Source organism: Dendrobates tinctorius, unplaced genomic scaffold (genome assembly GCF_039654945.1).
Source record: "Dendrobates tinctorius isolate UK_male_01 unplaced genomic scaffold, ASM3965494v1 ptg000251l, whole genome shotgun sequence".
NCBI classification, from domain to species: domain Eukaryota; kingdom Metazoa; phylum Chordata; class Amphibia; order Anura; family Dendrobatidae; genus Dendrobates; species Dendrobates tinctorius.
Window position 1 is genome coordinate 6,492,919 of NW_027361918.1, and position 24,690 is coordinate 6,517,608.

General features: G+C 55.3%; 1 protein-coding gene across 1 annotated transcript in view; it reads right to left on the reverse strand.

Annotated features, from left to right (window-relative positions):
* Nucleotides 1–24,690, reverse strand: part of GCKR (glucokinase regulator) — a 78,679-nt gene that overhangs the window by 2,074 nt on the left and 51,915 nt on the right. Inside the window, exons 14-19 of the mRNA XM_073557809.1 lie at nucleotides 24,435–24,511; nucleotides 20,225–20,321; nucleotides 19,875–19,972; nucleotides 15,409–15,492; nucleotides 15,149–15,298; nucleotides 14,941–15,075 (exon numbers count right to left, since the gene is read on the reverse strand). Coding sequence (XP_073413910.1) covers nucleotides 14,941–15,075; nucleotides 15,149–15,298; nucleotides 15,409–15,492; nucleotides 19,875–19,972; nucleotides 20,225–20,321; nucleotides 24,435–24,511 — 641 coding nt within the window. The remainder of the gene's footprint in view (nucleotides 1–14,940; nucleotides 15,076–15,148; nucleotides 15,299–15,408; nucleotides 15,493–19,874; nucleotides 19,973–20,224; nucleotides 20,322–24,434; nucleotides 24,512–24,690) is intronic.

The following is a 24,690-nucleotide window of genomic DNA, read 5'->3' on the forward strand; positions in this document are numbered from 1 at the left end:
TGTGATGGTGTACTCTGGGGGATACGGGGGGAACTGTGGCTGGCACTGTGATGGTGTACTCTGGGGGATACGGGGGAACTGTGGCTGGCACTGTGATGGTGTACTCTGGGGGATACGGGGGGAACTGTGGCTGGCACTGTGATGGCGTACTCTGGGGGATACGGGGGAACTGTGCTGGCACTGTGATGCCGTACTCTGGGGGATACGGGGGAACTGTGCTGGCACTGTGATGCCGTACTCTGGGGGATACGGGGGAACTGTGCTGGCACTGTGATGGCGTACTCTGGGGGATACGGGGGGAACTGTGGCTGGCACTGTGATGGGTTACTCTGGGGGATACAGGGGAACTGTGGCTGGCACTTTGATGGCGTACTCTGGGGCATATGAGGGAACTGTGGCTGGCACTGTGATGGCGTACTCTGGGGGATACGGGGGAACTGTGGCTGGCACTGTGATGGCGTACTCTGGGGGATACGGGGGAACTGTGGCTGGCACTGTGATGGCGTACTCTGGGGGATACAGGGGAACTGTGGCTGGCACTGTGATGGCGTACTCTGGGGGATACGGGGGAACTGTGGCTGGCACTGTGATGGCGTACTCTGGGGGATACGGGGGAACTGTGGCTGGCACTGTGATGGGTTACTCTGGGGGATACGGCGGAACTGTGGCTGGCACTGTGATGGCATACTCTGGGGTATACGAGGGAACTGTCGCTGGCACTGTGATGGCGTACTGTGGGGGATACGGGGGAACTGTGGCTGGCACTGTGATGGCGTACTCTGGGGGATACGGGGGAACTGTGGCTGGCACTGTGATGGGTTACTCTGGGGGATACGGGGGAACTGTGGCTGGCACTGTGATGGCGTACTCTGGGGGATACGGGGGAACAGTGGCTGGCACTGTGATGATGTACTCTGGGGGATACGGGGGAACTGTGCTGGCACTGTGATGGTGTACTCTGGGGGATATGGAGGAACTGTGGTGGCACTATGATGGCGTACTCTGGGGGATACGGGGGAACTGTGGCTGGCACTGTGATGGGTTATCCTTGGGGATATGGAGGAACTGTGGCTGGCACTGTGATGGGTTACTCTGGGGGATACGGGGGAACTGTGCTGGCACTATAATGGAGTACTCTGGGGGATATGGAGGAACAGTGGCTGGCACTGTGATGGCATACTCTGGGGGATACGGGGGACCTGTGGCTGGCACTGTGATGGCATACTCTGGGGGATACGGTGGGAACTGTGGCTGGCACTGTGATGACGTACTCTGGGGGATACGGGGGAACTGTGGCTGGCACTGTGATTCGTACTCTGGGGGATATGGAGGGACTGTGGCTGGCTCTGTGATGGCGTACTCTGGGGGATACGGAGGAACTGTGGCTGGCACTTTGATGGCGTACTCTGCGGGATACTGGGGAACTGTGCCTGGCACTGTGATGGCGTACTCTGGGGGATACGGGAGACCTGTGGCTGGCACTGTGATGGTGTACTCTGGGGGATATGGAGAAACTGTGGCTGGCACTGTGATGGCGTACTCTGGGGGATACGGGAGACCTGTGGCTGGCACTGTGATGGCGTACTCTGGGAGATACAGGGGAACTGTGGCTGGCACTGTTATGGCGTACTCTGGGGGATACGGGGAACTGTGGCTGGCACTGTGATGGCGTACTCTGGGGGATACGGGGGACCTGTGGCTGGCACTTTGATGGCGTACTCTGGGGGATACGGGGAACTGTGGCTGGCACTGTGATGGCGTACTCTGGGGGATACGGGGGGGAACTGTGGCTGGCACTTTGATGGCGTACTCTGGGGGATACGGGGGAACTGTGGCTGGCACTGTGATGGCATACTCTGGGGGATACGGGGGAACTGTGGCTGGCACTGTGATGGCGTACTCTGGGGGATACGGAGGAACTGTGGCTGGCACTTTGATGGCGTACTCTGCGGGATACTGGGGAACTGTGGCTGGCACTGTGATGGTGTACTCTGGGGGATACAGAGGAACTGTGGCTGGCACTGTGATGGCGTACTCTGGGGATACGGGGGAACTGTGGCTGGCACTGTGATGGCGTACTCTGGGGGATACGGGGGACCTGTGGCTGGCACTTTGATGGCGTACTCTGGGGATACGGGGAACTGTGGCTGGCACTGTGATGGCGTACTCTGGGGGATACGGGGGGGAACTGTGGCTGGCACTTTGATGGCGTACTCTGGGGGATACGGGGGAACTGTGGCTGGCACTGTGATGGCGTACTCTGGGGGATACGGGGGAACTGTGGCTGGCACTGTGATGGCGTACTCTGGGGGATACGGAGGAACTGTGGCTGGCACTTTGATGGCGTACTCTGCGGGATACTGGGGAACTGTGGCTGGCACTGTGATGGCGTACTCTGGGGGATACGGGAGACCTGTGGCTGGCACTGTGATGGCGTACTCTGGGGGATACGGAGGAACTGTGGCTGGCACTGTGATGGTGTACTCTGGGGGATACAGGAGACCTGTCGCTGGCACTGTGATGGCGTACTCTGGGGGATACGGAGGAACTGTGGCTGGCACTGTGATGGCGTACTCTGGGGGATATGGAGGAACTGTGGCTGGTACTGTGATGGTGTACTCTGGGGGATACGGAGGAACTGTGGCTGGCACTGTGATGGCGTACTCTGCGGGATACGGGAGACCTGTGGCTGGCACTGTGATGGCGTACTCTGGGGGATACGGGAGACCTGTGGCTGGCACTGTGATGGTGTACTCTGGGGGATACGGAGGAACTGTGGCTGGCACTGTGATGGCGTACTCTGGGGGATACGGGGAACTGCGGCTGGCACTGTGATGGCGTACTCTGGAGGATACGGGGGAACTGTGGCTGGCACTGTGATGGCGTACTCTGGGGGATACGGGGGATCTGTGGCTGGCACTGTGATGGCGTACTCTGGGGGATACGGGGGAACTGTGGCTGGCACTGTGATGGGTTACTCTGGGGGATACGGCGGAACTGTGGCTGGCACTGTGATGGCATACTCTGGGGTATACGAGGGAACTGTCGCTGGCACTGTGATGGCGTACTGTGGGGGATACGGGGGAACTGTGGCTGGCACTGTGATGGCGTACTCTGGGGGATACGGGGGAACTGTGGCTGGCACTGTGATGGGTTACTCTGGGGGATACGGGGGAACTGTGGCTGGCACTGTGATGGCGTACTCTGGGGGATACGGGGGAACAGTGGCTGGCACTGTGATGATGTACTCTGGGGGATACGGGGGAACTGTGCTGGCACTGTGATGGTGTACTCTGGGGGATATGGAGGAACTGTGGCTGGCACTATGATGGCGTACTCTGGGGGATACGGGGGAACTGTGGCTGGCACTGTGATGGGTTATCCTTGGGGATATGGAGGAACTGTGGCTGGCACTGTGATGGGTTACTCTGGGGGATACGGGGGAACTGTGCTGGCACTATAATGGAGTACTCTGGGGGATATGGAGGAACAGTGGCTGGCACTGTGATGGCATACTCTGGGGGATACGAGGGACCTGTGGCTGGCACTGTGATGGCATACTCTGGGGGATACGGTGGGAACTGTGGCTGGCACTGTGATGACGTACTCTGGGGGATACGGGGGAACTGTGGCTGGCACTGTGATTCGTACTCTGGGGGATATGGAGGGACTGTGGCTGGCACTGTGATGGCGTACTCTGGGGGATACGGAGGAACTGTGGCTGGCACTTTGATGGCGTACTCTGCGGGATACTGGGGAACTGTGCCTGGCACTGTGATGGCGTACTCTGGGGGATACGGGAGACCTGTGGCTGGCACTGTGATGGTGTACTCTGGGGGATATGGAGGAACTGTGGCTGGCACTGTGATGGCGTATTCTGGGGGATACGGGAGACCTGTGGCTGGCACTGTGATGGCGTACTCTGGGAGATACAGGGGAACTGTGGCTGGCACTGTGATGGCGTACTCTGGGGGATACGGGGAACTGTGGCTGGCACTGTGATGGCGTACTCTGGGGGATACGGGGGACCTGTGGCTGGCACTTTGATGGCGTACTCTGGGGGATACGGGGAACTGTGGCTGGCACTGTGATGGCGTACTCTGGGGGATACGGGGGGGAACTGTGGCTGGCACTTTGATGGCGTACTCTGGGGGATACGGGGGAACTGTGGCTGGCACTGTGATGGCGTACTCTGGGGGATACGGGGGAACTGTGGCTGGCACTGTGATGGCGTACTCTGGGGGATACGGAGGAACTGTGGCTGGCACTTTGATGGCGTACTCTGCGGGATACTGGGGAACTGTGGCTGGCACTGTGATGGTGTACTCTGGGGGATACGGAGGAACTGTGGCTGACACTGTGATGGCGTACTCTGGGGATATGGGGGAACTGTGGCTGGCACTGTGATGGCGTACTCTGGGGGATACGGGGGACCTGTTGCTGGCACTTTGATGGCGTACTCTGGGGATACGGGGAACTGTGGCTGGCACTGTGATGGCGTACTCTGGGGGATACAGGGGGGAACTGTGGCTGGCACTTTGATGGCGTACTCTGGGGGAGGATACGGGGGAACTGTGGCTGGCACTGTGATGGCGCACTCTGGGGGATACGGGGGAACTGTGGCTGGCACTGTGATGGCGTACTCTGGGGGATACGGAGGAACTGTGGCTGGCACTTTGATGGCGTACTCTGCGGGATACTGGGGAACTGTGGCTGGCACTGTGATGGCGTACTCTGGGGGATACGGGAGACCTGTGGCTGGCACTGTGATGGCGTACTCTGGGGGATACGGAGGAACTGTGGCTGGCACTGTGATGGCGTACTCTGGGGGATACAGGAGACCTGTGACTGGCACTGTGATGGCGTACTCTGGGGGATACGGAGGAACTGTGGCTGGCACTGTGATGGCGTACTCTGGGGGATATGGAGGAACTGTGGCTGGCACTGTGATGGTGTACTCTGGGGGATACGGAGGAACTGTGGCTGGCACTGTGATGGCGTACTCTGCGGGATACGGGAGACCTGTGGCTGGCACTGTGATGGCGTACTCTGGGGGATACGGGAGACCTGTGGCTGGCACTGTGATGGTGTACTCTGGGGGATACGGAGGAACTGTGGCTGGCACTGTGATGGCGTACTCTGGGGGATACGGGGAACTGCGGCTGGCACTGTGATGGCGTACTCTGGGGGATATGGGGGAACTGTGGCTGGCACTGTGATGGCGTACTCTGGGGGATACGGGGGATCTGTGGCTGGCACTGTGATGGCGTACTCTGGGGGATTCGGAGGAACTGTGGCTGGCACTGTGATGGTGTACTCTGGGGGATACGGGGGAACTGTGGCTGGCACTGTGATGGCGTACTCTGGGGGATACGGGGGAACTGTGGCTGGCACTGTGATGGTGTACTCTGGGGGATACGGGGGAACTGTGGCTGGCACTGTGATGGTGTACTCTGGGAGATACGGGGGAAATGTGGCTGGCACTGTGATGGTGTACTCTGGGGGATACTGGAGAACTGTGGCTGGCGCTGTGATGGCGTACTCTGGGGGATACGGGGGAACTGTGCTGTCACTGTGATGGCGTACTCTGGGGATACGGGGGAACTTTGCTTGCACTGTGATGGGTGTACTATAGTGGATGCTGTTATTGAGGTTCTGACACTGTGGTGTTGTACTCTGGTATACAGTATACTGGAGCACTGTGATGGTGTGCTGTGACGTATACGGGGCACTGTGATGGCGTACTCTGGGGGATACGGGGGAACTGTGGCTGGCACTGTGATGAGTTATCCTTGGGGATATGGAGGAACTGTGGCTGGCACTGTGATGGTGTACTCGGGGGGATACGGAGGAACTGTGGCTGGCACTGTGATGGCGTACTCTGCGGGATACTGGGGAACTGTGGCTGGCACTGTGATGGTGTACTCTGGGGGATACGGTGGACCTGTGGCTGGCACTGTGATGGCCTACTCTGGGGGATTCGGGGGAACTGTGGCTGGCACTGTGATGGCGTACTCTGGGGGATATGGAGGGACTGTGGCTGGCACTGTGATGGTGTAGTCTGGGGGATACGGAGGAACTGTGGCTGGCACTGTGATGGTGTACTCTGGGGGATACGGGGGAACTGTGGCTGGCACTGTGATGGTGTACTCTGGGGGATACGGAGGAACTGTGGCTGGCACTTTGATGGTGTACTCTGCGGGATACTGGGGAACTGTGACTGGCACTGTGATGGTGTACTCTGCGGGATACTGGGGAACTGTGGCTGCAACTGTGATGGCGTACTCTGGACGATACGGGAGACCTGTGGCTGGCACTGTGATGGCGTACTCTGGGAGATACAGGGGAACTGTGGCTGGCACTGTGATGGTGTACTCTGGGGGATACAGGGAACTGTGGCTGGCACTGTGATGGCGTACTCTGGGGGATACGGGGGACCTGTGGCTGGCACTTTGATGGCGTACTCTGGGGGATACGGAGGAACTGTGGCTGGCACTTTGATGGCGTACTCTGCGGGATACTGGGGAACTGTGGCTGGCACTGTGATGGCGTACTCTGGGGGATACGGGAGACCTGTGGCTGGCACTGTGATGGCGTACTCTGGGGGATACGGAGGAACTGTGGCTGGCACTGTGATGGCGTACTCTGGGGGATACAGGAGACCTGTGACTGGCACTGTGATGGCGTACTCTGGGGGATACGGAGGAACTGTGGCTGGCACTGTGATGGCGTACTCTGGGGGATATGGAGGAACTGTGGCTGGCACTGTGATGGTGTACTCTGGGGGATACGGAGGAACTGTGGCTGGCACTGTGATGGCGTACTCTGCGGGATACGGGAGACCTGTGGCTGGCACTGTGATGGCGTACTCTGGGGGATACGGGAGACCTGTGGCTGGCACTGTGATGGTGTACTCTGGGGGATACGGAGGAACTGTGGCTGGCACTGTGATGGCGTACTCTGGGGGATACGGGGAACTGCGGCTGGCACTGTGATGGCGTACTCTGGGGGATATGGGGGAACTGTGGCTGGCACTGTGATGGCGTACTCTGGGGGATACGGGGGATCTGTGGCTGGCACTGTGATGGTGTACTCTGGGGGATTCGGAGGAACTGTGGCTGGCACTGTGATGGTGTACTCTGGGGGATACGGGGGAACTGTGGCTGGCACTGTGATGGCGTACTCTGGGGGATACGGGGGAACTGTGGCTGGCACTGTGATGGTGTACTCTGGGGGATACGGGGGAACTGTGGCTGGCACTGTGATGGTGTACTCTGGGAGATACGGGGGAAATGTGGCTGGCACTGTGATGGTGTACTCTGGGGGATACTGGAGAACTGTGGCTGGCGCTGTGATGGCGTACTCTGGGGGATACGGGGGAACTGTGCTGTCACTGTGATGGCGTACTCTGGGGATACGGGGGAACTTTGCTTGCACTGTGATGGGTGTACTATAGTGGATGCTGTTATTGAGGTTCTGACACTGTGGTGTTGTACTCTGGTATACAGTATACTGGAGCACTGTGATGGTGTGCTGTGACGTATACGGGGCACTGTGATGGCGTACTCTGGGGGATACGGGGGAACTGTGGCTGGCACTGTGATGAGTTATCCTTGGGGATATGGAGGAACTGTGGCTGGCACTGTGATGGTGTACTCGGGGGGATACGGAGGAACTGTGGCTGGCACTGTGATGGCGTACTCTGCGGGATACTGGGGAACTGTGGCTGGCACTGTGATGGTGTACTCTGGGGGATACGGTGGACCTGTGGCTGGCACTGTGATGGCCTACTCTGGGGGATTCGGGGGAACTGTGGCTGGCACTGTGATGGCGTACTCTGGGGGATATGGAGGGACTGTGGCTGGCACTGTGATGGTGTAGTCTGGGGGATACGGAGGAACTGTGGCTGGCACTGTGATGGTGTACTCTGGGGGATACGGGGGAACTGTGGCTGGCACTGTGATGGTGTACTCTGGGGGATACGGAGGAACTGTGGCTGGCACTTTGATGGTGTACTCTGCGGGATACTGGGGAACTGTGACTGGCACTGTGATGGTGTACTCTGCGGGATACTGGGGAACTGTGGCTGCAACTGTGATGGCGTACTCTGGACGATACGGGAGACCTGTGGCTGGCACTGTGATGGCGTACTCTGGGAGATACAGGGGAACTGTGGCTGGCACTGTGATGGTGTACTCTGGGGGATACAGGGAACTGTGGCTGGCACTGTGATGGCGTACTCTGGGGGATACGGGGGACCTGTGGCTGGCACTTTGATGGCGTACTCTGGGGGATACGGAGGAACTGTGGCTGGCACTTTGATGGCGTACTCTGCGGGATACTGGGGAACTGTGGCTGGCACTGTGATGGCGTACTCTGGGGGATACGGGAGACCTGTGGCTGGTACTGTAATGGTGTACTCTGGGGGATACGGAGGAACTGTGGCTGGCACTGTGATGGCGTACTCTGGGGGATTCGGGAGACCTGTGGCTGGCACTGTGATGGCGTACTCTGGGAGATACAGGGGAACTGTGGCTGGCACTGTGATGGCGTACTCTGGGGGATACGGGGAACTGTGGCTGGCACTTTGATGTTGTACTCTGGGGGATACGGGGGAACTGTGGCTGGCACTGTGATGGCGTACTCTGGGGGATACGGAGGAACTGTTGCTGGCACTGTGATGGTGTACTCTGGGGGATACGGGGGAACTGTGGCTGGCACTGTGATGGCGTACTCTGTGGGATATGGGGGAACTGTGGCTGGCACTGTGATGGTGTACTCTGGGGGATACGGAGGAACTGTGGCTGGCACTGTGATGGTGTACTCTGGGGGATACTGGAGAACTGTGCTGTCACTGTGATGGCGTACTCTGGGGGATACGGGGGAACTGTGCTTGCACTGTGATGGGTGTACTATAGTGGATGCTGTTATTGAGGTTCTGACACTGTGGTGTTGTACTCTGGTATACAGTATACTGGAGCACTGTGATGGTGTGCTGTGATATATACAGGGGTATTGTGTTTGGCACTGTGATGGTGTGCTGTGACGTATACGGGGCACTGTGATGGTGTGCTGTGACGTATTCACGACACTTTGATGGTGTGCTGTGACGTATATGGGGCACTGTGATGGTGTGCTGTGACGTATACGGGGCACTGTGATGGTGTGCTGTGACGTATACGGGGCACTGTGATGATGTGCTGTGACGTATATGGGGCACTGTGATGGTGTGCTTTGACGTATACGGGGCACTGTGATGGTGTGCTGTGACGTAAATGGGGCACTGTGATGGTGTGCTGTGATGTATACGGGGCACTGTGATGGTGTCCTGTGACACATACGGGGCACTATGATGGTGTGCTGTGACGTATACGGGGCACTGTGATGGTGTGCTGTGACGCATACGGGGCATTGTGATGATGTGCTGTGACGTATACGGGGCATTGTGATGATGTACTGTGACGTATATGGGGCACTGTGATGGTGTGCTGTGGCGTATACGGGGCACTGTGATGGTGTGCTGTGACGTATACGGGGCACTGTGATGGTGTGCTGTGACGTATACGGGGCACTGTGATGGTGTGCTGTGACGTATACGGGGCACTGTGATGGTGTGCTGTGACGTATACGGGGCACTGGGATGGTGTGCTGTGACGTATACGGAGCACTGGGATGGTGTGCTGTTACGTATTCGGGGCACTGGGATGGTGTGCTGTGACGTATACAGTCATGGCCAAAAGTTTTGAGAATGACACAAATATTAATTTTTACAAAGTGTACTGCTTCATTTTTTCTAATGGCAATTTGCATATATTCCAGAATGTTATAAAGAGTGATCAGCTTAACAGCAATTACTTGCAAAGTCAATATTTGCCTAGAAAATGAACTTTATCCCCCAAAACACATTTCAGCATCATTGCAGCCCTGCCTTAAAAGGACCAGCTAACATCGTTTCAGTGATTGCTCCATTAACACAGGTGTGGGTGTTGATGAGGACAGGGCTGGAGATCAATCTGTCATGATTACGTAAGAATGACACCACTGGACACTTTAAAAGGAGGCTGGTGCTTGGCATCATTGTTTCTCTTCTGTTAACCATGGTTATCTCTAAAGAAACACATGCAGTCATCATTGCACTGCACAAAAATGGCCTAACAGGGAAGAGTATCGCAGCTAGAAAGATTGCACCTCAGTCAACAATCTATCGCATCATCAAGAACTTCAAGGAGAGAGGTTCCCTTGTTGCCAAAAAGGCTCCAGGGCGCCCAAGAAAGACCAGCAAGCGCCAGGACCGTCTCTTAAAAGTGTTTCAGCTGCGGGATCGGGCTACCAGCAGTGCAGAGCTTGCACAGGAATGGCAGCAGGCAGGTGTGAGTGCATCTGCACGCACTGTGAGGCGGAGACTCTTGGAGCAAGGCCTGGTCTCAAGGAGGGCAGAAAAGAAGCCACTTCTCTCCAGAAAAAACATCATGGACAGACTGATATTCTGCAAGAGGTACAGGGAGTGGACTGCTGAGGACTGGGGTAAAGTCATTTTCTCTGATGAATCCCCTTTTCGATTGTTTGGGACATCTGGAAAACGGCTTATTCGGAGAAGACCAGGTGAGCGCTACCACCAGTCTTGTCTCATGCCAACTGTCAAGCATCCTGAAACCATTCATGTGTGGGGTGGCTTCTCAGCCAAGGGAATGGGCTCTCTCTCAGTCTTGCCTTAAAACACAGCCATGAATAAAGAATGGTACCAGAATGTCCTCCAAGAGCAACTTCTCCCAACCGTCCAAGAGCAGTTTGGCGATCAACAATGCCTTTTTCAACATGATGGAGCACCTTGCCATAAAGCAAAGGTGATAACTAAATGGCTCAGGGAACAAAGCATAGAGATTTTGGGACCATGGCCTGGAAACTCCCCAGATCTTAATCCCATTGAGAACTTGTGGTCAATCATCAAGAGACGGGTGGACAAACAAAAACCTTCAAATTCAGACAAAATGAAAGCATTGATTTTGCAAGAATGGACTGCTATCAGTCAGGATTTGATCCAGAAGTTGATTGAGAGCATGCCAGGGAGAATTGCTGATGTCCTGAAGAAGAAGGGTCAACAATGCAAATATTGACTTGCTGCATTAACTCATTCTAACTGTCAATATAACCTTTTGTTACTCATAATATGATTGCAATTATATTTCTGTATGTGATAAAAACATCTGACAAACACACATAAAAACCAGAGGCCAGCAGATCATGTGACAATATAATATTTGTGTCATTCTCAAAACTTTTGGCCATGACTGTACAGGGCACTGTGATGATGTGCTGTGACGTATATGGGGCACTGTGATGGTGTGCTGTGACGTATATGGGGCACTGTGATGGTGTGCTGTGACGTATATGGGGCACTGTGATGGTGTGCTGTGACGTATATGGGGCACTGTGATGGTGTGCTGTGACGTATACGGGGCACTGTGATGGTGTGCTGTGAGGTATACAGGGCACTGTGATGGTGTGCTGTGACGTATACAGGGCACTGTGATGGTGTGCTGTGACGTATACAGGGCACTGTGATGGTGTGCTGTGACGTATATGGGGCACTGTGATGATGTGCTGTGACGTATATGGGGCACTGTGATGGTGTGCTGTGACGTATACGGGGCACTGTGATGGTGTGCTGTGACGTATACAGGGCACTGTGATGGTGTGCTGTGACGTATACAGGGCACTGTGATGGTGTGCTGTGACGTATACGGGGCACTGTGATGGTGTGCTGTGACGTATACGGGGCAGTGTGATGGTGTGCTGTGACGTATATGGGGCACTGTGATGGTGTGCTGTGACGTATACGGGGCACTGTGATGGTGTGCTGTGACCTATACGGGGCACTGTGATGGTGTGCTGTGACCTATACGGGGCACTGTGATGGTGTGCTGTGACGTACACGGGGCACTGTGATGGTGTGATGTGACGTACACGGGGCACTGTGATGGTGTGCTGTGACGTATACGGGGCACTGTGATGGTGTGCTGTGACGTATACGGGGCACTGGGATGGTGTGCTGTGACGTATACGGGGCACTGTGATGGTGTGCTGTGACGTATACGGGGCACTGTGATGGTGTGCTGTGGCGTATACGGGGCACTGTGATGATGTGCTGTGACGTATACGGGGCACTGTGATGGTGTGCTGTGACGTATACGGGGCACTGTGATGGTGTGCTGTGACGTATACGGGGCACTGTGATGGTTTGCTGTGACGTATACGGGGCACTGTGATGGTGTGCTGTGACGTATACGGGGCACTGTGATGGTGTGCTGTGACGTATACGGGGCACTGTGATGGTGTGCTGTGACGTATACGGGGCACTGTGATGGTGTGCTGTGACGTACACGGGGCACTGTGATGGTGTGCTGTGACGTACACGGGGCACTGTGATGGTGTGCTGTGACGTACACGGGGCACTGTGATGGTGTGCTGTGACCTATACGGGGCACTGTGATGGTGTGCTGTGACGTATACGGGGCACTGTGATGGTGTGCTGTGACGTACACGGGGCACTGTGATGGTGTGCTGTGACGTATACAGGGCACTGTGATGGTGTGCTGTGACGTATACGGGGCACTGTGATGGTGTGCTGTGATGTATACGGGGCACTGTGATGGTGTGCTGTGACGTATACGGGACACTGTGATGATGTGCTGTGACATATACGGGGCACTGTGATGGTGTGCTGTGACGTATACGGGGCACTGTGATGGTGTGCTGTGACGTATACGGGGCACTGTGATGGTGTGCTGTGACGTATACGGGGCACTGTGATGGTGTGCTGTGATGTATACGGGGCACTGTGATGGTGTGCTGTGACGTACACGGGGCACTGTGATGGTGTGCTGTGACGTACACGGGGCACTGTGATGGTGTGCTGTGACGTATACGGGGCACTGTGATGGTGTGCTGTGACGTATACGGGGCACTGTGATGGTGTGCTGTGACGTACACGGGGCACTGTGATGGTGTGCTGTGACGTACACGGGGCACTGGGATGGTGTGCTGTGACGTATACGGGGCACTGTGATGGTGTGCTGTGACGTATACGGGGCACTGTGATGGTGTGCTGTGGCGTATACGGGGCACTGTGATGATGTGCTGTGACGTATACGGGGCACTGTGATGGTGTGCTGTGACGTATACAGGGCACTGTGATGGTGTGCTGTGACGTATACGGGGCACTGTGATGGTGTGCTGTGATGTATACGGGGCACTGTGATGGTGTGCTGTGACGTATACGGGACACTGTGATGATGTGCTGTGACATATACGGGGCACTGTGATGGTGTGCTGTGACGTATACGGGGCACTGTGATGGTGTGCTGTGACGTATACGGGGCACTGTGATGGTGTGCTGTGACGTATACGGGGCACTGTGATGGTGTGCTGTGATGTATACGGGGCACTGTGATGGTGTGCTGTGACGTACACGGGGCACTGTGATGGTGTGCTGTGATGTACACGGGGCACTGTGATGGTGTGCTGTGACGTATACGGGGCACTGTGATGGTGTGCTGTGACGTATACGGGGCACTGTGATGGTGTGCTGTGACGTACACGGGGCACTGTGATGGTGTGCTGTGACGTACACGGGGCACTGTGATGGTGTGCTGTGACGTACACGGGGCACTGTGATGGTGTGCTGTGACGTATACGGGGCACTGTGATGGTGTGCTGTGACGTATACGGGGCACTGTGATGGTGTGCTGTGACGTATACGGGGCACTGTGATGGTGTGCTGTGACGTATACGGGGCACTGTGATGGTGTGCTGTGACGTATACGGGGCACTGTGATGGTGTGCTGTGACGTACACGGGGCACTGTGATGGTGTGCTGTGACGTACACGGGGCACTGTGATGGTGTGCTGTGACGTACACGGGGCACTGTGATGGTGTGCTGTGACGTACACGGGGCACTGTGATGGTGTGCTGTGACGTATACGGGGCACAGTGATGGTGTGCTGTGACGTATACGGGGCACTGTGATGGTGTGCTGTGACGTACACGGGGCACTGTGATGGTGTGCTGTGACGTACACGGGGCACTGTCATGGTGTGCTGTGACGTACACGGGGAACTGTGATGGTGTGCTGTGACGTATACGGGGCACTGTGATGGTGTGCTGTGACGTACACGGGGCACTGTGATGGTGTGCTGAGACGTACACGGGGCACTGTGATGGTGTGCTGTGACGTACACGGGGCACTGTGATGGTGTGCTGTGACGTATACGGGGCACTGTGATGGTGTGCTGTGACGTATACGGGACACTGTGATGGTGTGCTGTGACGTATACGGGGCACTGTGATGGTGTGCTGTGACGTATACGGGGCACTGTGATGGTGTGCTGTGACGTATACGGGGCACTGTGATGGTGTGCTGTGACGTACACGGGGCACTGGGATGGTGTGCTGTGACGTATACGGGGCACTGGGATGGTGTGCTGTGACCTATATGGGGCACTGTGATGGTGTGCTGTGACGTATACGGGGCACTGTGATGGTGTGCTGTGACGTATACGGGGCACTGTGATGGTGTGCTGTGACGTATACGGGGCACTGTGATGGTGTGCTGTGACCTATATGGGGCACTGTGATGGTGTGCTGTGACGTATACGGGGCACTGTGATGGTGTGCTGTGACCTATATGGGGCACTGTGATGGTGTGCTGTGACGTATACGGGGCACTGTGATGGTGTGCTGTGACGTATACAGGGCACTGTGATGGTGTGCTGTGACGTATACAGGGCACTGTGATGTGTGCTGTGACGTACTCTGGCAGATAATGTTGTGTAGGTGCTGGCACTGCGGCATGGTGCAGGTGGCAGGATTGTGGTGCTCCTCTTACACCCCTGCGGTGGGCCCTTCTCTAATATTGGCCTGGCTGCCCCCCCCGTTCTCACCTTGTCCCTGGCGGCTGCAGCTCTGATGTGCTGGGAGGTCTCGGCGTTCCTCATCTGCTCGGTCAGGGTCTGCTCCCCGTAGATAGACTGCAGGAGGGTCTCTGTGCAGCGGCTCTGGGGGTGCCCGCTCAGCCTCTGTGGGGGGGTACATTCATGTAAGGGGCACTATGTATTATACCCCACCATTGTCATGTGACCCCGGCCTCACCTGCAGCACGCACACCGCCCGCTGGAAGTGCTTGGAATTGCAGATTGTGAAATCCACAAGAAAGTTGTGGTAAATCTTCCCTGTGAGAATGTGAGCGCCGGCGGTGACCGTGTCCAGGACCCACTTACTGCAGAGCTCCCGCTGGAACTTCTGCCGGGGAGGGAAGAGTTAATATCAGTGTGTGTGAGTGTATATATGTATAGGAGGAGGCATGCACCCTTATACACAGAGCCCCCGGCCCCAGCCTCCTCCCTCAGTACCTGGATGAAAGCCCCCTCATACTCCAAAAACAGTATCGGCCACGTGATGACTATGGGGTCCGGGATCATCTTCTTGGTCGAGGTCTAGAAGTGAAGATATATAATGACCTCACTGACCTTGTGCTAGAGCCTTCTATGGTGGGCAGTAGTGGGCGGAGCTGTGACACGGTCACATGACACAGTACAGTCTGTGGGCGGGGCTGTGACACGGTCACATGACACAGTACAGTCTATGGGCGGGGCTGTCACACGGTCACATGATACAGTACAGTCCGTGAGCGGGGCAGTGACACGGTCACATGACACAGTTCAGTCTGTGGGCGGGGCAGTGACACGGTCACATGACACAGTACAGTCTATGGGCGGGGCTGTCACACGGTCACATGACACAGTACAGTCCGTGAGCGGGGCAGTGACACGGTCACATGACACAGTACAGTCTATGGGCAGGGCAGTGACATGGTCACATGACACAGTACAGTCTGTGGGCGGGGCAGTGACACGGTCACATGACACAGTACAGTCTATGGGCGGGGCTGTCACACGGTCACATGATACAGTACAGTCCGTGGGCGGGGCAGTGACACGGTCACATGACACAGTACAGTCTATGGGCGGGGCTGTCACACGGTCACATGATACAGTACAGTCCGTGGGCGGGGCAGTGACACGGTCACATGACACAGTACAGTCTGTGGGCGGGGCAGTGACACGGTCACATGACACAGTACAGTCTATGGGCGGGGCTGTCACACGGTCACATGATACAGTACAGTCCGTGGGCGGGGCAGTGACACGGTCACATGACACAGTACAGTCTATGGGCGGGGCTGTCACACGGTCACATGATACAGTACAGTCCGTGGGCGGGGCAGTGACACGGTCACATGACACAGTACAGTCTGTGGGCGGGGCAGTGACACGGTCACATGACACAGTACAGTCTATGGGCGGGGCTGTCACACGGTCACATGATACAGTACAGTCCGTGGGCGGGGCAGTGACACGGTCACATGATACAGTACAGTCTATGGGCGGGGCAGTGACATGGTCACATGACACAGTACAGTCTGTGGGCGGGGCAGTGACATGGTCACATGACACAGTACAGTCTGTGGGCGGGGCAGTGACATGGTCACATGACACAGTACAGTCCGTGGGCGGGGCAGTGACACGGTCACATGTTACAGTACAGTCCGTGGACGGGGCAGTGACATGGTCACATGACACAGTACAGTCTGTGGGCGGGGCAGTGACATGGTCACATGACACAGTACAGTCTGTGGGCGGGGCAGTGACATGGTCACATGACACAGTACAGTCTGTGGGCGGGGCAGTGACATGGTCACATGACACAGTACAGTCTGTGGGCGGGGCAGTGACACGGTCACATGTTACAGTACAGTCCGTGGACGGGGCAGTGACATGGTCACATGACACAGTACAGTCTGTGGGCGGGGCAGTGACATGGTCACATGACACAGTACAGTCTGTGGGCGGGGCAGTGACATGGTCACATGACACAGTACAGTCTGTGGGTGGGGCAGTGACATGGTCACATGACACAGTACAGTCTATGGGCGGGGCAGTGACACGGTCACATGTTACAGTACAGTCCGTGGGCGGGGCAGTGACATGGTCACATGACACAGTACAGTCCGTGGGCGGGGCAGTGACACGGTCACATGACACAGTACAGTCTATGGGCGGGGCAGTGACACGGTCACATGTTACAGTACAGTCCGTGGGTGGGGCAGTGACATGGTCACATGACACAGTACAGTCTATGGGCGGGGCAGTGACACGGTCACATGTTACAGTACAGTCCGTGGGCGGGGCAGTGACATGGTCACATGATACAGTACAGTCTATGGGCGGGGCAGTGACACGGTCACACGTTACAGTACAGTCCGTGGGCGGGGCAGTGACATGGTCACATGACACAGTACAGTCTATGGGTGGGGCAGTGACATGGTCACATGTTACAGTACAGTCCGTGGGCGGGGCAGTGACATGGTCACATGACACAGTACAGTCTATGGGCGGGGCAGTGACACAGTCACATGACACAGTACAGTCTGTGGGCGGGGCAGTGACACGGTCACATGACAGTACAGTCTGTGGGCGGGGCAGTGACACAGTCACATGACACAGTACAGTCTGTGGGCGGGGCAGTGACACAGTCACATGACACAGTACAGTCTGTGGGCGGGGCAGTGACATGGTCACATGACACAGTACAGTCTGTGGGCGGGGCAGTGACACGGTCACATGTTACAGTACAGTCCGTGGGCGGGGCAGTGACACGGTCACATGACACAGTACAGTCCGTGGGCGGGGCAGTGACATGGTCACATGACACAGTACAGTCTATGGGCGGGGCTTTCACACGGTTACATGATACAGTACAGTCCGTGGGCGGGGCAGTGACATGGTCACATGACACAGTACAGTCTATGGGCGGGGCTGTCACACGGTCACATGTTACAGTACAGTCCGTGGGCGGGGCAGTGACATGGTCACATGACACAGTACAGTCTGTGGGCGGGGCAGTGACACGGTCACATGTTACAGTACAGTCTATGGGCGGGGCAGTGACACGGTCACATGTTACAGTACAGTCTATGGGCGGGGCAGTGACACGGTCACATGACACAGTACAGTCTATGGGCGGGGCAGTGACACAGTCACATGACACAGTACAGTCTATGGGCGGGGCTGTCACACGGTCACATGTTACAGTACCGTCCGTGGGCGGGGCAGTGACATGGTCACATGACACATTACAGTCTATGGTCGGGGCAGTGACACGGTCACATGATACAGTACAGTCTATGGGCGGGGCAGTGACACGGTCACATGACACAGTACAGTCTATGGGTGGGGCAGTGACACGGTCACATGACACAGTACAGTGTATGGGCGGGGCAGTGACACGGTCACATGATATATACAGTCTATGGGCGGGGCAGTGACACGGTCACATGACACAGTACAGTCTATGGGTGGGGCAGTGACACGGTCACATGAAATGGTATAGTCTATGGGCGGGGCAGTGACATGGTCACATGACACAGTACAGTCTATGGGTGGGAATTTCACACGGTCGCATGATACAGTACAGTCTATGGGCGGGGCAGTGACACGGTCACATGACACAGTACAGTCTGTGGGCGGGGCAGTGACACGGTCACATGACACAGTACAGTCTATGGGCGGGGCAGTGACATGGTCACATGACACAGTACAGTCTATGGGTGGGGCTTTCACACGGTCACATGATACAGTACAGTCTATGGGTGGGGCAGTGACACGGTCACATGACACAGTACAGTCTATGGGTGGGGCAGTGACACGGTCACATGATATAGTACAGTCTATGGGCGGGGCAGTGACACGGTCACATGACACAGTACAGTCTATGGGTGGGGCTTTCACACGGTCACATGACACAGTACAGTCTATGGGTGGGGCAGTGACACGGTCACATGAAATGGTATAGTCTATGGGCGGGGCAGTGACATGGTCACATGACACAGTACAGTCCGTGGGCGGGGCTGTCACACGGTCACATGATATAGTACAGTCTATGGGCGGGGCTGTCACACGGTCACATGATATACTACAGTCTATGGGTGGGGCAGTGACACGGTCACATGACACAGTACAGTCTATGGGCGGGCCTGTGACAGGGTCACATGATATGGTACAGTCTATGGGCGGGGCAGTGACACGGTCACATGATACAGTACAGTCTATGGGCGGGGCAGTGACACGGTCACATGACACAGTACATTCTGTGGGCGGGGCTGTGACACGGTCACATGATACAGTACAGTCTATGGACGGGGCAGTGACACGGTCACATGACACAGTACAGTCTGTGGGCGGGGCTGTGACACGGTCACATGATACAGTACAGTCTATGGGCGGGGCAGTGACACGGTCACATGACACAGTACAGTCTATGGGCGGGGCTGTGACAGGGCCACATGATATGGTACAGTCTATGGGCGGGGCAGTGACACGGTCACATGATACAGTACAGTCTATGGGCGGGGCAGTGACACAGTCACATGATATAGTACAGTATGTGGGTGGGGCAGTGACATGGTCACATGACACAGTACAGTCTGTGGGCGGGGCTGTGACACGTTCACATGATACAGTACAGTCTATGGGCGGGGCAGTGACACGGTCACATGATACAGTACAGTCTATGGGCGGGGCTGTGACAGGGTCACATGATATGGTACAGTCTATGGGCGGGGCAGTGACACGGTCACATGATACAGTACAGTCTAATGGGCGGGGCTGTCACGGTCACATGTTACAGTACAGTGTATGGGCGGGGCTGTCACGGTCACATGATACAGTACAGTCTGTGGGCGGGGCTGTCACGGTCACATGATACAGTGTGGATATAGCCAACCATTAATGACTTGGTACAGTCTCAGCATACTGACCGAGAGGTACTGCCCGGCGGTGGCGTGGCATATGGCATGGACATTCGCTGTCTTCTTTTTCACCGATTCCACCAATTTCTCCACCTCAGTGACATCATCTGACAACAGAAAGGAGCCGTCAGGCCATGGACATCTGCCCTGTGTAGACCTGGGGGGCTCCTGCTATGACGCCATTACTCAGTGTATATAACTGCTGGCATGTTACACTACATATGACGTAGTGATGGGACCATTAATCCACACCTCCTTAATAAAGCATCGCTCCATATAAAACGGACATACATCGGGTCCAAGACCCGACACATTCTGTAAGACGCCCGGCCAAGAGATGGGTATCCGCCTCAACTCACCATCAAGTGTGAACAGGAAAACGATGGTGTCCACATCAGACACTGTCGGGAGAACGCTCGTCACAAAGTCTTCATGTGACACTGCAAACTCCGTGCCCTGTAGAAGATACAACAGTCACTGACGCTGAGAGAGACAGCATGCGGTCACCGGTCAGTGTCAGACAGTGGAGGAGCACCAGGAGATAGAGAACAAGGAGACTGAGGGTCACCGGTCAGTGTCAGACAGTGGAGGAGCACCAGGAGATAGAGAACAAGGAGACTGAGGGTCACCAGTCAGTGTCAGACAGTGGAGGAGCACCAGGAGATAGAGAACAAGGAGACTGAGGGTCACCGGTCAGTGTCAGACAGTGGAGGAGCACCAGGAGATAGAGAACAAGGAGACTGAGGGTCACCAGTCAGTGTCAGACAGTGGAGGAGCACCAGGAGATAGAGAACAAGGAGACTGAGGGTCACCGGTCAGTGTCAGACAGTGGAGGAGCACCAGGAGATAGAGAACAAGGAGACTGAGGGTCACCGGTCATTGTCAGACAGTGGAGGAGCACCAGGAGATAGAGAACAAGGAGACTGAGGGTCACCGGTCAGTGTCAGACAGTGGAGGAGCACCAGGAGATAGAGAACAAGGAGACTGAGGGTCACCGGTCAGTGTCAGAAAGTGGAGGAGCACCAGGAGATAGAGAACATGGAGACTGAGGGTCACCGGTCAGTGTCAGACAGTGGAGGAGCACCAGGAGATAGAGAACATGGAGACTGAGGGTCACCGGTCAGTGTCAGCCAGCGAGGAAACACCAGGAGATAGAGAACATGGAGACTGAGGGTCACCGGTCAGTGTCAGACAGTGGAGGAGCACCAGGAGATAGAGAACATGGAGACTGAGGGTCACCGGTCAGTGTCAGACAGTGGAGGAGCACCAGGAGATAGAGAACATGGAGACTGAGGGTCACCGGTCAGTGTCAGCCAGCGAGGAAACACCAGGAGATAGAGAACATGGAGACTGAGGGTCACCGGTCAGCATCAGCCAGTGAGGGAACACCAGGAGAGAGATAACATGGAGACTGAGGTTCACTGGTCAGTGTCAGCGGGGGAGGAGCACCAGGAGATAGAGAACAAGGAGACTGAGGGTCACCGATCAGTGTCAGACAGTGGAGGAGCACCAGGAGATAGAGAACATGGAGACTGAGGGTCACCGGTCATTGTCAGACTGTGGAGGAGCACCAGGAGATAGAGAACAAGGAGACTGAGGGTCACCGGTCAGTGTCAGACTGTGGAGGAGCACCAGGAGATAGAGAACAAGGAGACTGAGGGTCACCGGTCAGTGTCAGACAGTGGAGGAGCACCAGGAGAGAGACAACATGGAAGCTGAGGGTCACCGGTCAGTGTCAGCCAGCGAGGAAACACCAGGAGAGGGATAACATGGAGACTGAGGGTCACCGGTCAGCATCAGCCAGTGAGGGAACACCAGGAGAGAGATAACATGGAAGCTGAGGTTCACTGGTCAGTGTCAGCGGGGGAGCACCAGGAGAGAGACAACATGGAAGCTGAGGTTCACTGGTCAGTGTCAGTGGGGGAGCACCTGGAGATAGAGAACATGGAGACTGAGGGTCACCGGTCAGCATCAGCCAGTGAGGGAACACCAGGAGAGAGACAACATGGAAGCTGAGGGTCACCGGTCAGTGTCAGCCAGCGAGGAAACACCAGGAGATAGAGAACATGGAGACTGAGGGTCACCAGTCAGTGTCAGACAGTGGAGGAGCCCCAGGAGAGAGACAACATGGAAGCTGAGGGTCACCGGTCAGCATCAGCCAGTGAGGGAGCACCAGGAGAGAGACAACATGGAAGCTGAGGTTCACTGGTCAGTGTCAGCAGGGGAGGAGCACCAGGAGATAGAGAACATGGAGACTGAGGGTCACCAGTCAGCGTCAGCCAGCGGGGGAGCACCAAGAGATAGAGAACATGGAAACTGAGGGTCACCAGTCAGTGTCAGCCAGCAAGGAAACACCAGGAGAGAGATAACATGGAAATTGAGGGTCACCAGTCAGCGTCAGCCAGCGAAGCAGCACCAGGAGATAGAGAACATGGAAGCTGAAGTTCACTGGTCAGTGTCAGCGGGGGGAGCACCAGGAGATAGAGAACATGGAGACTGAGGGTCACCGGTTAGCATCAGCGGGGGAGGAGCACCAGGAGATAGAGAACATGGAGACTGAGGGTCACCGGTCAGCGTCAGCCAGTGGGGGGAGCACCAAGAGATAGAGAACATGGAGACTGAGGGTCACCAGTCAGTGTCAGCCAGCGAGGAAACACCAGGAGAGAGATAACATGGAAATCGAGGGTCACCAGTCAGCGTCAGCCAGCGAAGCAGCACCAGGAGATAGAGAACATGGAAGCTGAGGTTCACTGGTCAGTGTCAACCAGCGGAGGAGCACCAGGAGATAGAGAACATGGAGACTGAGGGTCACCGGTCAGCCAGCAGGGGAGCACCAGGAGAGGGATAACATGGAAATTGAGGGTCACCAGTCAGTGTCAGCCAGCGAAGCAGCACCAGGAGATAGAGAACATGGAGACTGAGGGTCACCGGTCAGAGTCAGACAGTGGAGGAGCACCAAGAGATAGAGAACATGGAGACTGAGGGTCACCGGTCAGTGTCAACCAGCGGGGGAGCACCAAGAGATAGAGAACATGGAGACTGAGGGTCACCAGTCAGAGTCAGACAGTGGAGGAGCACCAAGAGATAGAGAACATGGAGACTGAGGGTCACCGGTCAGTGTCAGCCAGCAGGGGAGCACCAGGAGATAACATGGAGACTGAGGGTCATCGGTCAGCCAGCAGGGGAGCACCAGGAGAGAGATAACATGGAGACTGAGGGTCATTGGTCAGCGTCAGCCAGCAGGGGAGCACCAGGAGAGAGATAACATGGAGAATGAGGGTCATCGGTCAGCATCAGCCAGCAGGGGAGCACCAGGAGAGAGATAACATGGAGACTGAGGGTCACCGGTCAGTAGCAAAATGGCTTTAGTAATACACTTCACAATGGCCTTCATAAGGTATATCAAATATGAAATAAGTGAAACATGAATAGCATAATGGTTTTTGTAATCTAGAAAAACATATGAGATACTTAGCACAAAATTTGGCCAAAAGATGTGAGCCCATTCACCAGCGACAAGGTGATCTCAGATTGAATGGGTCCCTATACTGACTGCCTAGTGTGAACTGACCTCTGGCTAGTAACATGATAAAGCCTGTATATATAGGACGATAGGAACCAAACATATGTTTTTCTAGATTAGTTTTTTCTATAACTTGTATACTATTTTTCTGACTGAGCACTCCGCCCTTCATCAAGTGGTGATTTTAATCGCATTCAATCACATGTTTGGTTCCTATCGTCCTATAAATACAGGCTTCATCATGTTACTAGCCAGAGGTCAGTTCACACCAGGCAGTCAGTATAGGGACCCATTCAATCTGAGATCACCTTGTCGTTGGTGAATGGGCTCACATCTTTTGGCCAAATTTTGTGCTAAGTATCTCATATGTTTTTCTAGATTACAAAAACCATTATGCTATTCATATTTCACTTATTTCATATTTGATATACCTTATGAAGGCCATTGTGAAGTGTATTACTAAAGCCATTTTGCTATTCCTATTTCATATTTAGTGTGCTACCATTTTCTAATTTAATATGTAAGTTGCCTTTTGGTATGCACCTATTCAGACTAGTTCTAGATGTGCCGTCAGTTTTTTCTATAACTTGGTCACCGGTCAGTGTTAGCGGGGGAGCACCAGGAGAGAGACAGCATGGAGACTAGTGTCACTGGTCAGTGTTAGCGGGGGAGCATCAGGAGAGATATAACATGGAAGCTGAGGGTCACAGGTCAGTGTCAGCGGGTGGTGCACTAGTGGAGGATCTCAGTGACCATCCTATAACTAGCTATATGTCTATGGTCTGGAGGATGAGCGTAGGACCAGTGGTCCGGCGATTTGTGCCTGCAGATACTTCCATGTAAGTGAGAGGCAGAGACGGGAGGTGTCATCCTGGGGAGAGAGGCTGAATTATAGGCACATAAGTTGGTGTGCGTGGGAAGAAGGTTTGTGTCCAGGCTTCTGAGTGTCAGCTCATGTGGCCCTGGTCAGTCTTATTGTCTAGGATCACAGCTCTGGCCCTGACCTCTGCAGATAAGGAATGTTTCTTCATATCGGAGGTACCTACCAGCGGCGTCAGATCCCCCTCCTTGTTCTCCAAAGTGCCATATCCCCCATTAATGAAGCCCCGGACATCCCGCCAATCTGACAGGAAGAGAGGGAGAGTCATAAATATGCTGCACCATCATCTATCTATCTATCTATCTATCTATCTATCTATCTATCTATTTAAAAAAAATTGATCCTCAGACCCCTTGTGAGACCATATGCTGGTGCGGTTGGCCCTGGGTTCCTCCTAATGCAGGACAATGCCAGACCTCATG